Consider the following 12,832-nt stretch of genomic DNA (forward strand, 5'->3'; position numbering starts at 1 on the left):
GGTAGCTGACTCTTTGGAAAAGCACTCTTGAAGTTAGGGCTGAGAGTGCAAACTAAAGGGATCAGTGGGTAGGAAACCGTTATCTGTGGAAGACTTTTCTGAATGGGTAAGTTCAATCCCCAGGAAAATTATGGTCTTCCTTTAATCTCACAGGTAATGCAGGTGGTGAAGGAGCAGGTTATGAGAGCTCTTACAACCAAGCCTAGCTCCCTGGACCAGTTCAAGAGCAAACTGCAGAACCTGAGCTACACCGAGATCCTGAAAATCCGCCAGTCTGAGAGGATGAACCAGGAAGACTTCCAGTCTCGCCCGATTTTGTAAGTTACCCCTGACCCCTACCTCTCAAAGGCTCTGACGCACCATTTCTAGAGTGAAAGCTTATCACGCCGCTGGGCTGTATTGTGAGCTCTTTATGGAAGGCCAACAAAAGAGCTCTACTCAGTTCCTGAAGTCTCAGCAACTCCTTGAGAAAAGCTGGGCAGGGGTGGGCTAGGAGGAGATGGGGACAGGTGCTGGCAGAAGGATCTAAACCAAGAAGTGACCCAGTTACTGACGAGTCCACCAAGAATTTGCAGCTGAAAAGTTTGAAACCTTCTGTAATACTTGGGACAACTTTGTTTTGCCCATGAAGCTATATTCTATGTAGGTACCCTTGAGTGGCAAGATGTTCTGCCCCAGCCAGACTGAGACCTTCCAATAATTAAAGTAATATGAACATTGAAGTATCATGAGTAGGAGGGAGGGAGAGCCAGCTTGAGAGGAAGAGAGAGACCCACTTTCTCCCTGCCCCGTTGGCTCTGCTTTGAGTCAGAACGTCTCATATGGCTATTGTGACTATCAACCCACAGGCCTAAGGTAGAGAATCAGGGGACCCCTTTTTTTTTTTTTTTTGTGGTACACAGGCCTCTCACTGCTGTGGCCTCTCCCGTTGCAGAGCACAGGCTCCGGACACGCAGGCTTAGTGGCCATGGCTCATGGGCCCGGCTGCTCCGTGGCATGTGGGATCTTCCCGGACCGGGGCACGAACCCGTGTCCCCTGCATCGGCAGGCGGACTCTCAACCACTGTGCCACCAGGGAAGCCCCCTGGGGGGGGACCCCTTTTTATAGGACTTTGTATCAGATGCACTTGCAACGGTTGTGTAATTTCATGAATCTCCATCTTTTAGATGTTCTGAACCTTGAACATGAACACTGTTTTAGACTATTTTGTTTGCTTTATCTTTCTTAGTATTGGCCTCTTTATCTTCCCTTGTTCTTTTCTAAGAGCTAGGTCAGCGCAGTTACCTTTATCATTTATAAAGAAGGGAATAGGAAACAGGCTTGGGGGTGAGGAAAGTGTTTGACATTTCTTCTTATTGTTCCCTCGGAAGGCTGGACACAGCTTCTTCTGAGCTTTCGATGAAGCCGTCTTACATCATAGTTGTCATGAAGTTCATCTTAAACCTTTCTCTGTGATTCTTTTTCTTTCTTCCCCCTTTCTGTTTCCTGCTTTCATATATTTGATGTGTTTAATGATTGGCAATTTGCAAAGCACCTCCTCATGCTATTTCATTTCCTCACACCTGTGTGAGGTAGGCCACCCTTATTCCCATTCGAGGACCAGGATATAGTCTAGAGAAGGGAGGACCTTGTTGACAAGTGGACGAACCAGGACTTGAACTCCAGCCCACTGATCCCTTAGCTAATTCTTCATCTACCCTACCAGAGCTCCTTTGCCAAGTGCAAGACTGAGATGAAGTTTTAAAAAGTACACAGAAAAAACCATAGCCAAGCTATAGTGTCTGCTTTGTGTTTATTTTCAAGCCTTAAGAAGCGCCATTAGAAGCTGCAGAGCAGAACTGCAGGCTTTAGTGGGGATGAAGTTAGGCAGCAGGGGAGGGGAAATGCTTCCTCAGGGTCTTCGGCTCGCATCTGCATTAAACTATACCCACACTGGGCAGCAGGCAGCTCTCATGAGAGGCAGAGCTGGGGTTTTGCTTTGGTCTTCAACTAGAAGTTAACAGCCCCATATACCAAGCAGAAAGAACTTCGAATAAATGACTCCTCCGAGATAGTGTTTCTTTCTTTTTTTAAATCTTTTTACTGAAGTATAGTTGATTTACAATGTTGTGTTAGTTTCACGTGTACAGCAAAGTGATTCAGTTTCAGATAGGTAGATAGATAATTTTTCAGATTCTTTTCCCTTATAGGTTACTACAGAATATTGAGAATAGTGCCCTGTGCTATACAGTAGGTCCTTGCTGGTTATCTGTTTCATACACAGCAGTGTTTATATGTTAATCCCAAACTCCTAATTTATCCCTCCCCTTCCCCCTTGGTAACCACAAGTTTGTTTTCTATGTCTGTGGGTTTATTTCTATTTTGTACATAAGTTCATTTATATCATTCTTTTTTTTTAGATTCCACGTATAAGTGATTTCATAAGATATTTGTCTTTCTCTGTTTGGCTAGCTTCACTTAGCATGATAACCTCTAGGTCCATCCATGTTGCTGCAAATGGTATTATTTCATTTTGTTTACGGCTGAGTAGTATTCCATGGTATGTATATACCACATCTTCTTTATCCACTCCTCCGTTGATGGCATTTAGCCGTGTCCTGGCTGTTGTAAACAGTGCTGCAGTGAACACTGGGGTGCATGCATCTTTTCAAATTATGGTTTTCTCCGGATATATGCCCAGGAGTGGGATTGCAGGATTATATGGTAGCTCTATTTTTTAACTTTTTAGGGAACCTCCATGCTGTTCTCCGTAGTGGCTGCACCAATTTACATTCCCACTAACGGTGTAGGAGGGTTCCCTTTTCTCCACACCCTTTCCAGCACTTATTATTTGTAGATTTTTTGATGATGGCCATTCTGACCAATGTGAGGTGATACCTGATGCAGTTTCTGTCTTGCAAGGAGGGACAGTGGCGCCATGCCCCATCCCAGGGCCTACAGTACTAACGTGTTGGATATAATAATGTCTGTTTCAGCAGATGTGTGAACACAAGGAGATTTTATTGTGCTTTTGACAACAGTTCTTAAAACCTAAAGGGAGACTTGAGGGACCACTTCAGTTAAGGCCAAGTGATTCTAAATTAATGTTTGACCGTGACTTTGTTCCAAGTAAGACTGTTAACTGCTTGTCAAGTATGAAAACTTTGCTCCTGCTTTGGCTTCATAACTTTACTTCCCAAGGCTCTGCCTGTGACATTCTGAAGTCTCTTTTCCCTTTATTATAAGAAACTCTTACTTTACGCTTATTATTTAGAGAGAAGCAATGGAAATATTAAGGAAATCTCCTGTTTTACCTAACTTTGGCATCAGCACTCGGCCACGGGACTGAAAAGCACCACGGTCCACCGGAGCTCTGGATATAGTTGCAGCAAAGTCACAAAGACTTGTCAGAGCTACAGCATTTCACGGGGGAGGCCATGAACCAGCCTGGTCATTATCCCAGAGACCTTAGAACAGGCAGGAGGGTACCAGCCTCCAGCTTCTTCTCCAGCGATGCTCTGTCTGTTAGAATGATCTGCTAGGCAGGAGCTCACCGTGGGGTTAGATGAAGTCCAAATGCTGTCACAGTGGCTTATAGGATAAGCCCGAGTCAAGAAAGAAAAGGCATAGACCATGTACGATAGTCTTCACTCATTCATTTAACAAATGTGTATTGAGTGACTCCTACCTGCCAGGCCCAGCCTGAGGTGCTGGGACAGGCAGAGAACCAGACACTTGGCTGTCCCTGTGCCAGACTTCAAAGCTGGGGTCTGGAGGGATTATCAGGGACTGTGCTCAGGGCCAGGTGGGAGGAAGCACAGGTGGGGGGGTTGTCACCAGAGCACACAGGAAACACATCTAACACAAGCTTGGGGGTGAGGATATTCAAATTTTAGAACTGAAGAGCATCTTTAAGGTCATCCCGTTCAAGCTTTTCATTTTGCAGACGGGGCAGTGGCTTGGCTGGGGCTTGCCTGCTGGCGCGGAGCCCCGCTGGCTGCCCTTTCCCTGTCACCTGGCTGCTGCACGCAGCACGGAGGCAAATCTCAGCGCCATGAAGATCCCTTGGGCGTGTGTCTTGTTTTTATAAAATGTTTATATTTCCTGAGAAGGAAAATGCAAACTGCAAGTGACCAAATATTTTGGGAGACTGTGTATTCCGTGGGTTGAAGAAACTCTTATTTCTTAGCTCTTGACTAATTATTTCAGAAGGGGGTATTTGTTATTTTCTACTTAGTGTGACTTTATGGGAAGGATAAGTCCATCCACACAATTAATCCGAGTTCATGGATATAAAAAGTTTGAATAGTCCCAAAATAGGTCATTTACGATGATGTTGGAGGAAGGGGAGCTGCAGGGACAAACACCAGGGAAGCAGAGAAGCAAAATGTGGAAAATCCAGACCCAGGAGCTAACAGACCTAGGACCAGATTCCAAGGCCATTATTTGCAAATGTGGCCCTTTAGTCAAGTTCTGTCACCCATTCTAAACATGTTTTTCTTACGTCTAAAAGTGAAGATGATAAAAGTGTCCACATCGTTGGATTTTTAGGAGGACTCAATGAAATAGTGCATGAAAAGCCCTTAGCACATGCCCCGCACATAACATCCACTCAGAGAAATGGTCACCCTTATTACGAGCTGATAACCAGAATTTAACAAGTGTCACAGTATCAATATGTGAATGGTAAAACTGACACTGTGAATATATTTGTTTATACCTCATCTTATCTCAGAATGTACAGTAGAAGTAGATGAGAAAGAAACAGTAAAAGCAAATAGAGCCAGAAATAAGGCTAGTGCCTATCCTGCAAACCTGCATCCTTGCTAAAGATTGGCCACAAGCTTTGCTCACGGCTCTCGTAGCTAAAGCCAGTGTTCAGTGCACTTGACAAACACTTATCAAGTGCCTGCCACTTGCCAGGTACTGTTCTGTGTGTTGATAATTCAGCAGTGAAGAGAACAGATACAATTATCACCCTTGTAGTGATTATATTTAAATGGGGAGAAATAGATGATAAACATGGTAAATAAGATTGTAGCATGTTAAAAGAGGATACAGGAGTGCTCGCTTCAGCAGCACATATACTAAAATTGGAGTAATACAGAGAAGATTAGAATGGCCCCTGTGCAAGGATGCGTGAAGTGTTCCATATTTTCAGTAGGTGCAAACCATGGCATATAGAATGGCTGAACAACAAGGTCCTATTGTATAGCACAGGGAACTATATTCAATATCCCATAATAAACCATAATGGAAAAGAATATGAAAAAGAATATATACAATGGAATCACTTTAATGAACAGCAGAAATTAACACAACATTGTAAATCAACTGTACATCAATAAAATAATTTTTTTTTCAAAAGAGGATACAGGAAATAAAAAGCAGAATAAGGGAAATGGAGAGTTTGTGATTTTAAATAAAGTGGCAAGAGTAGATCTCTCTAGTTGGCACGGTGACATTTGAGTAAAGATGTGTAAAGGACTAAGGGAGCAGGCTATGTGTGTATGTGGGAGAAACGATTTCCAGCAGAGAGGATCACCAGTGCAAAGGCCCTGAGGTCAGAGTAGGTCTGGGCACTCAGTTAGTAACAAGGAGGCAAGTGTGGTTGGAGCAGAGCAAGCAATAGGAGGCAAGGCCAGAAAGGTAGCCAGGTGCCTGAATTTGTGGGACCTTGTTGGGGAACCATTGGCGCAGGGGACTGGTGTGCTCTGACTTGGGTTTTTAATGATCTCTCTTGCTGTTGTATGGGGAATAGACTCCAAGGAGGCAAGTTTGGAAGCAGAGAGGTCAGGGAGGAAGTTATTTCAATAATTCAAGCAAGAGGTGACGAGAAGTGATTAGAGTCTCTACCGTAGATTATATAGATTTTGAAGATAAGAAGCAAAGGTATTTACTGATCAATTAGATGAAGGGTATAAGAGAAGGATGAACTCAGATTTGGGGCCTGAACAACTGAAGGACAGAGTGAGTGGAGCAGGCTTGGACAAGGGGATCAAGAGTTTAGTTTTGGACCTGTCAAGTTTGAGGCATATGCGAGATATCCAAATAGACAGCTGGATTGAGGAGTTTGGAGTTTGGCCGAGAGGTCTAGGTCAGAATAATAAATTTGGATGTAGTCAGCAGAAAGTTGGTGTTTAAAGTCATGAGTCTGAAATATAAAGACCAGAAGAGGTGCAAGGAATGACCTTGGGGACCCTGTAGTAAGACAGAAACAGATCAATTTCTATGACATAGACACTGTGACTCAGCCCAGAGTCTCCCCAGAGCCCTTGTAGATCAGGGATTGGCAAACTATAGCTCTTAGGCCAAAACTGAGCCACTATCCGTTTTAGTAAATAGAGCTTTATTGGAACGCAGCCACGCTCCTTTGTCCGCATGCTGTCATCTGCTTTCACTCTACCATGGCAGAGCTCAGTAGCTGCAACGGAGTGTATGACCCACAAAGTCTGGAACATCTACCATCTGGCCTTTTACAGAAAAAGTTTGCCAACCTCTGTTCTAGATGAACACCAGATGGCAGCTCGGCAGGGCAGAGCCCAGGTCCAGGAAGGAGTCTCACTAGTCTAGTGGTGCTGTCCGTCCTCTGCACATGGCACTGGCCTCATTGGGCCTGGACTTGGGATTCTCTTCAGGAAAAAGTGTTAGAATTTGAATTGCTCTTCACACACTCATTTATTCTCCCTCCTTTAATCTTCCTCCTTTTATTTCTTTACAGGGCTTTTAGATAGAATTAGGGGAATATTTATCAAAGCAAAGCCAGTGAACCCATGACCTTGACCTCATTAGCCCCAAGCTGAGGATTTCAACACCCAATTCCAGCCCGTGGTTACTACCTGGATTACCCTAGAGGTTATATCTCATTCACAGAGACACCATATAGGGAATACATATGTTTTCCTAATATGAGTGAATTTGGTAACTACTGAATCCATTTGCAGGGAAAGAAGAGGATATAACTTAGGGGAAAAAAAAAAAAAAACTGTTCCATTTCCCACATTGCCTAATCATGTTTTGGAGTCCTTTGGGGTTCATAACAAGAAAAGGTAACTCTTGTAGCAGCAGATCCACTTATTCTGATAGTCTGTCTCCGAAGATGGTTCATAATGGAGTGTGTCCTGATGAGCACATCAGGGTCTTACACTAAAAATCATAAATCATCAAGTTCTTTCAGTTATTTCCTCCTTTTGGCCCTTGTCTCTGCATCTTCATCTCCATTTTAATAACTAAACTCTAGCCTAGTAAAACTATTATTTAAAGATACATCTCTAACATCTCTAACCTTGATGAAATTCAGATTCTCTCTCCCATGATTTCCCCGTCGCCCCAACTCGGAAGCCAGGAGTGATTTATCGTTGTGTGCAACTGCCCTGGCAATTCCCCACCTTTTTCTCCGTTCGGAGCAGGGTTCATCAAAGCTGCAATTTGCTGGGTCCATTCTACAAAAGCTGAACGCTGATAATAGATAGTTTTAGTGATCTGAAAGCCTGAGATGAGACCCTGTGAGACCCACACTGGAAGAGCAAATGCAAGTAAAGCAAATGCACCAGGCTGTACCTCTGGGGCTGAATCTTCACATTAGGCTTTATAAATAGTCAGTTGGAACAGTATCAAATGACAGGGAATTTGAGGCCATTTAAGTCCAAAATATGTAATAACAGCTTTCTAGAATACCTTGTTAGATGGCCAGATCCTTTTATATCACTTTTTATTCTTTTTTTTTTTTCTCATGGGTAAATAGATGCAGTTTGCACAAGAAACACTTGAGTTTGTACCCCTATTCAGGGCTTCACCTCTGTAAACTCTTTCCCGTCTGTGAGATGGGAATGATGATATTAATACCTGTTTCCAAAAGTTGGCGTTTTTGTAGTGGGGAGGAGGGAAGGGGTGTTAAATGAGCTAAAATTACATGGTACATACTATCTGGCTCATAGCACACACATACCGAGTGTCTGTGCCTTCCGCACCTGGAAACAGAACACCATGTTAGGACAGATTGCCTGCAATCCAGAGCAAGCCCAGAGTTAAGGCTGAAGCTGACAAAAATGTGAGCCTTGACTACGGTGTAATATGGGCACCAGGAATATTTGGCTTGAGGAAAGAAGAGAATATTATCAAAGCAAATGCAGTAACACCTTGCATTCCTGCCCAATGCTTACAGCTAAGTTACACTCACACTGTCTCCTTTGGGACAGGAAAGATTCTTATTCCCATTTTACAGATGAGGAAACTGAGACTTACAGGAGCTACCTGAAATGCCAATCATGGGCAGAGCCTAGACTGAAGTCCTATCCTTCTGAGTTTGGGTCAGTGCTTTCAACACTGCTCTGAGGGCTGGACTCTGGGTCTCTCTATACATCCTCAAGTAGAACAACTCTAGCTTTACTAGACTCAAATGCTAGGGCACTACATAAAATTTCACACGATAAAAAATCTCTGCTCTTGAAATAAAAGATTTAAAACCCATTGCACTCTGTTATCATATCTTTACAGCATAGTGCATCTAAACCTAAATTACATTGTATTACCCTGAGACAAGATGCAAATAAGCCTTCATTTATCCTCTCATTATCCCAATCTCTGTGGGCTACAATCTGGGTCAATGTGTTGTTCCCAGTTGTAAGTGACAGAATCCAAAGCAAAATGTGGTCCTGTACTTTACCCAATACTGTGTTTGCTGTGGTGGCAGATCACAGATGCAGTCTAGGGGTTTATCTGCTGTAAGGGGGCAGAACATGACCAAAGGTTCATTGTCTCAGCAGAGCTGAGTGAATTTTCACATAAATTTATATCTGTGGCTTTGTAAAACAAGAGAAGAAATTTCTCAGGAGACCTTGGTCTAGAAAAACGTCACTGAAGTGATTGGTGCTCTTGTGGGTATCTGTAAATGTCAGAGAACCTCTTTCCACTGATGCTTAATAAATGATTCTCTAAAGCACCCACTTGGGAGTATCGGGTTGTTCATGAAAAGTTGCAGCTTGCACTCGCCTGCCCCGTCTGCCCACGGTGCCCTTTCGGCCAAGTGCTGTTCTCAAGGCGTGCTGTGGAATATGTGTTTATCCTTTCACAGGGAACTAAAGGAGAAGATTCAGCCAGAAATCTTGGAGTTGATCAAGCAACAACGCCTGAACCGCCTCGTGGAAGGGACCTGCTTTAGGAAACTCAACAGCCGGCGGAGGCAAGGTATTGTTTGGGGCCACTCCAGACCCAGCAAGGAAGAACAGTGGCCCGCCCCCTGCGGAATCACATGGGCATGGGTGTTGGTTTAAGGGTAGGCTATGCAGCCTTGTACTTAGGACAGGACTAGCAGTCCAGGTAAGTTCTGATTTCCCATGTATACCCAGGGAGAATCAAAATCTAGAATCACCAGGAGACCTGTAGAACGGAAGACCCACCTGGGCCATTTCGTGCCTCAAGTCTGCCAGTAGTGGTTCAACAACAGCTGACGTTATTGAGAGCTTACCATCTGCCAGGCTCTCACTTTACCTAGGTTAATGAAGCTCATCTTCCCAGTAACCCTATGAAGTAGCTACTGTGATTACGCCCACTTTACAGATAGGGAAAGTAAGGCAGTGAGGTGCGAAGTAACTTGCTCAAAGTCACAGAAGAGCAGGGATTTATACTCCAGCAGCTCTATGGCGCTAACTTTTAATGATTCACTATGCTATCAGGAGAGCTGGTACCCGCTGTTGGATTTGATCTTGAAATTTTCAGCATGGATGGCCCTTATTTTCAAATCCCCATACTGATTCTCTTCCAAGTCAGAATTATTTTATTTGTAGATATAAGTAACAGTGAACCAAGGTGGGATAGAATCAATTTTCATAATCTTGTAAGACAAATTTCTGAACTGTCTCTATAAACTTTAATCCCAAAATATCCAGTTCAAATGGATGCCATTAGACTAGCTCCAGTAGGTGGAAAGAATTTCCAGCTGTTTCTTAGCCAGGGAAGTAAAGTCCCTTGATTGCTTTCTTGACATACTGCTCATTGAGAAGTCCTCATATCATACTGTCCTGGAAACAAATAGAAAATAAAATTGAAAGATAAGATTTGGGGAGAGGTGACGAGATTGGGGAACAGTCAGGAACAAGCATAAGGATTAGCAACTGTACCAAGAACAAGCATCAGTTATGGCCCCAGAGAAACCCTGGCAGATATTTTTGAAACCCGATGGATGCCCTGCTCAGACACAGACCTCGCCCACTAATGACAAACATCACTTCGTGTTTATGCTGAGCCCATCCTCCCGGCCATTTACTTTTAATGGCTTTGCGCTGAATATTGAGTAAATTCAACGTATTATGAATGTAAGCATTAAAAATCATGTTAAGGAATGTCCAAAGGCAGAACTTCCTTGACAAATGAAAATGCAGGTTATTCCCAGAGGATAAGAAACCATGACAATGGGTATATGCCCAGTAGTGGGATTGCTGGGTCATATGGTAGTTCTATTTGTAGTTTTTTAAGGAACCTCCATACTGTTCTCCATAGTGGCTGTACCAATTCACATTCCCACCAGCAGTGCAAGAAAACCATAATTCAAAAAGAGTCATGTACCAAAATGTTCATTGCAGCTCTATTTGCAATAGCCCGGAGATGGAAACAACCTAAGTGCCCATCATCGGATGAATGGATAAAGAAGATGTGGCACATATATACAATGGAATATTACTCAGCCATAAAAAGAAACGAAATTGAGTTATTTGTAGTGAGGTGGATGGACCTAGAGTCTGTCATACAGAGTGACGTAAGTCAGAAAGAGAAAGACAAATACCGTATGCTAACACATATATATGGAATTTAAGAAAAAAAATGTCATGAAGAACCTAGGGGTAAGTAGGAATAAAGACACAGACCTACTAGAGATCGGACTTGAGGATATGGGGAGGGGGAAGGGTGAGCTGTGACAAAGCAAGAGAGAGGCATGGACATATATACACTACCAAACGTAAGGTAGATAGCTAGTGGGAAGCAGCCGCATAGCACAGGGAGATCAGCTCCGTGCTTTGTGACCGCCTGGAGGGGTAGGATAGGGAGGGTGGGTGGGAGGGAGATGCAAGAGGGAAGACATATGGGAACATATGTATATGTATAACTGATTCACTTTGTTATAAAGCAGAAACTAACATACCATTGTAAAGCAATCATACCCCAATAAAGATGTTAAAAAAAAAAAAGAAAAGAAACCATGACGAGGAGCTTCAGGCTGGGCCTTGGGGAGGACAAATGGGCAGAGTAAGAAAGGGCTGAGTTACAGCTGGGACTGACAAAGGCTCACATTAGGAAGAAGGAACTCACCTCCCCCATTCAGCCGTTGGAGGACTGGTTCACCCCCTCTTTCCTCACTACATTCCCTGCATTTGGGCACCTTCATCAGAGTGAATGCTGTTCTAAGAAGACAGTGTGGCACAGTGAGGAAGACAAGAGCCCTGGAGCCAGATGAAGTGGGTACCTTCCTACCTCTGTCCCTGTCCAGCTCTGTGACCTTGAGCAGTTTCCCCATCAGAAATGGGGTTAACAATGCCTGTCTCCTAAAGTTATTGTGAGGAAGAAAAGTACTCATGAATGCAGCTCTTAGAAAGCAGCTTTAAACAAAGGGGGTGGTAGCTACTGTTTTATTCTGGATGATCCTGTAGAAAAGAACAATGAGCTGGGGGTGAGTAGACTTGGTTCTAAGCTTCTCAACTCAGAGTTAACCACCTGGGTGTTTATATGCAGAACACGTGACCTCTCAGGGCCACAGTTTCTCATCTGTTAAGTGGGAGACTAGGACTAGATGATCTATTAGTTCAGTCAGCCAGATTGCCTGCTGTATGCTCTGATCTCCTCATTGCCTTTGGCAAAATCAATATTCAGGATATATTGCCCACATAAGGTGATTTATAAAGTCTTTATTTACCTGATATTGGGCAAAAGGCACAGAAGTGGGGGGAGGAGAGAGGTGGCAAATAGACACATGCCACCAAATGCCTCCGCTCATGCCTAGCTAGAATCCTTCGGAACCTAATTCAGGGAACCCAATTTGACCTTCCAGTCTACTCCACCACGAGACTTCCCTTTCTAGGCTGAAATGGGTAGATTCTACTTGAATAATCCTGATTCTAGATGTCATAATTACAGTTTTTTGGCTAAAGAAGTGTTAGTCCCAAATATACCACTTTTCCCAGTTTTCTAAAAATGAATTACCTACTGAACAAAAAATATTAGCATCTAGATTATAAATTTATTAGTTAAACTCCCTAGGGAGCACGACCATCTGTGTTTAGTATAAAATCATCCTTCCAAGTGAAGGAAGGCTTTTTGGTGTTTGGTAAATTGATCTAAAACCTGGTGACTAGCTCTGTGTGCTTAAAAATAGGGATTCAAAGCAGACTGTGCTGAAATTGGTTTCCTATCACCCCATCAAAACATTCCATTTAGATTTACCCACATTAGTGAGGACATGATGGAAAATCATTTTAATCCCTTGGAGAAAGGTGAGATCTCAGACAGGAACAGCCACGAGCCATCCCTGGTTAAAGAGCAAACACATACGCCAAGGGCCCGTGCGTGACCACACTCCCTCTAAACTTGTCCAACAGTGAGTCAAACACAGATGAGTGGATTTAAGTATTAACTTTACAGGGGAAAATAGGAAAGAGCTTCCTGTCTCACAGAACTGGAAAGAAGAGGAGCAGATGTAGAGCCCTTTAGTGTGCCACGTTTGGCCAGAAGGCCCCTGAGTTTCTACTTGCCGATCGTTCCACCTGCCTCATTTGCAACTCTGCTACTTGGTTAGTCCAATATAGATATATACAAATCTGGATTTCTGGGAATTCTGACCACAGTAGAACTGAGAGGCAGTAA

The 12,832-nt window shown here is 43.4% G+C and overlaps 1 protein-coding gene and 1 pseudogene across 5 annotated transcripts in view; both read left to right on the forward strand.

The window, feature by feature from the left end:
• Positions 1–12,832, forward strand: part of ELMO1 (engulfment and cell motility 1) — a 550,105-nt gene that overhangs the window by 505,775 nt on the left and 31,498 nt on the right. For all 5 annotated transcript variants that reach the window (XM_060305403.1, XM_060305401.1, XM_060305402.1 and 2 more), the window contains 2 exons: positions 154–317; positions 9,054–9,166. In XM_060305403.1, the coding sequence (XP_060161386.1) occupies positions 154–317; positions 9,054–9,166 (277 nt within the window). The remainder of the gene's footprint in view (positions 1–153; positions 318–9,053; positions 9,167–12,832) is intronic.
• On the forward strand, positions 5,044–5,139 carry LOC115853966 (U6 spliceosomal RNA; annotated as a pseudogene).

This window comes from Globicephala melas, chromosome 9 (assembly GCF_963455315.2).
Source record: "Globicephala melas chromosome 9, mGloMel1.2, whole genome shotgun sequence".
Lineage (NCBI taxonomy): Eukaryota > Metazoa > Chordata > Mammalia > Artiodactyla > Delphinidae > Globicephala > Globicephala melas.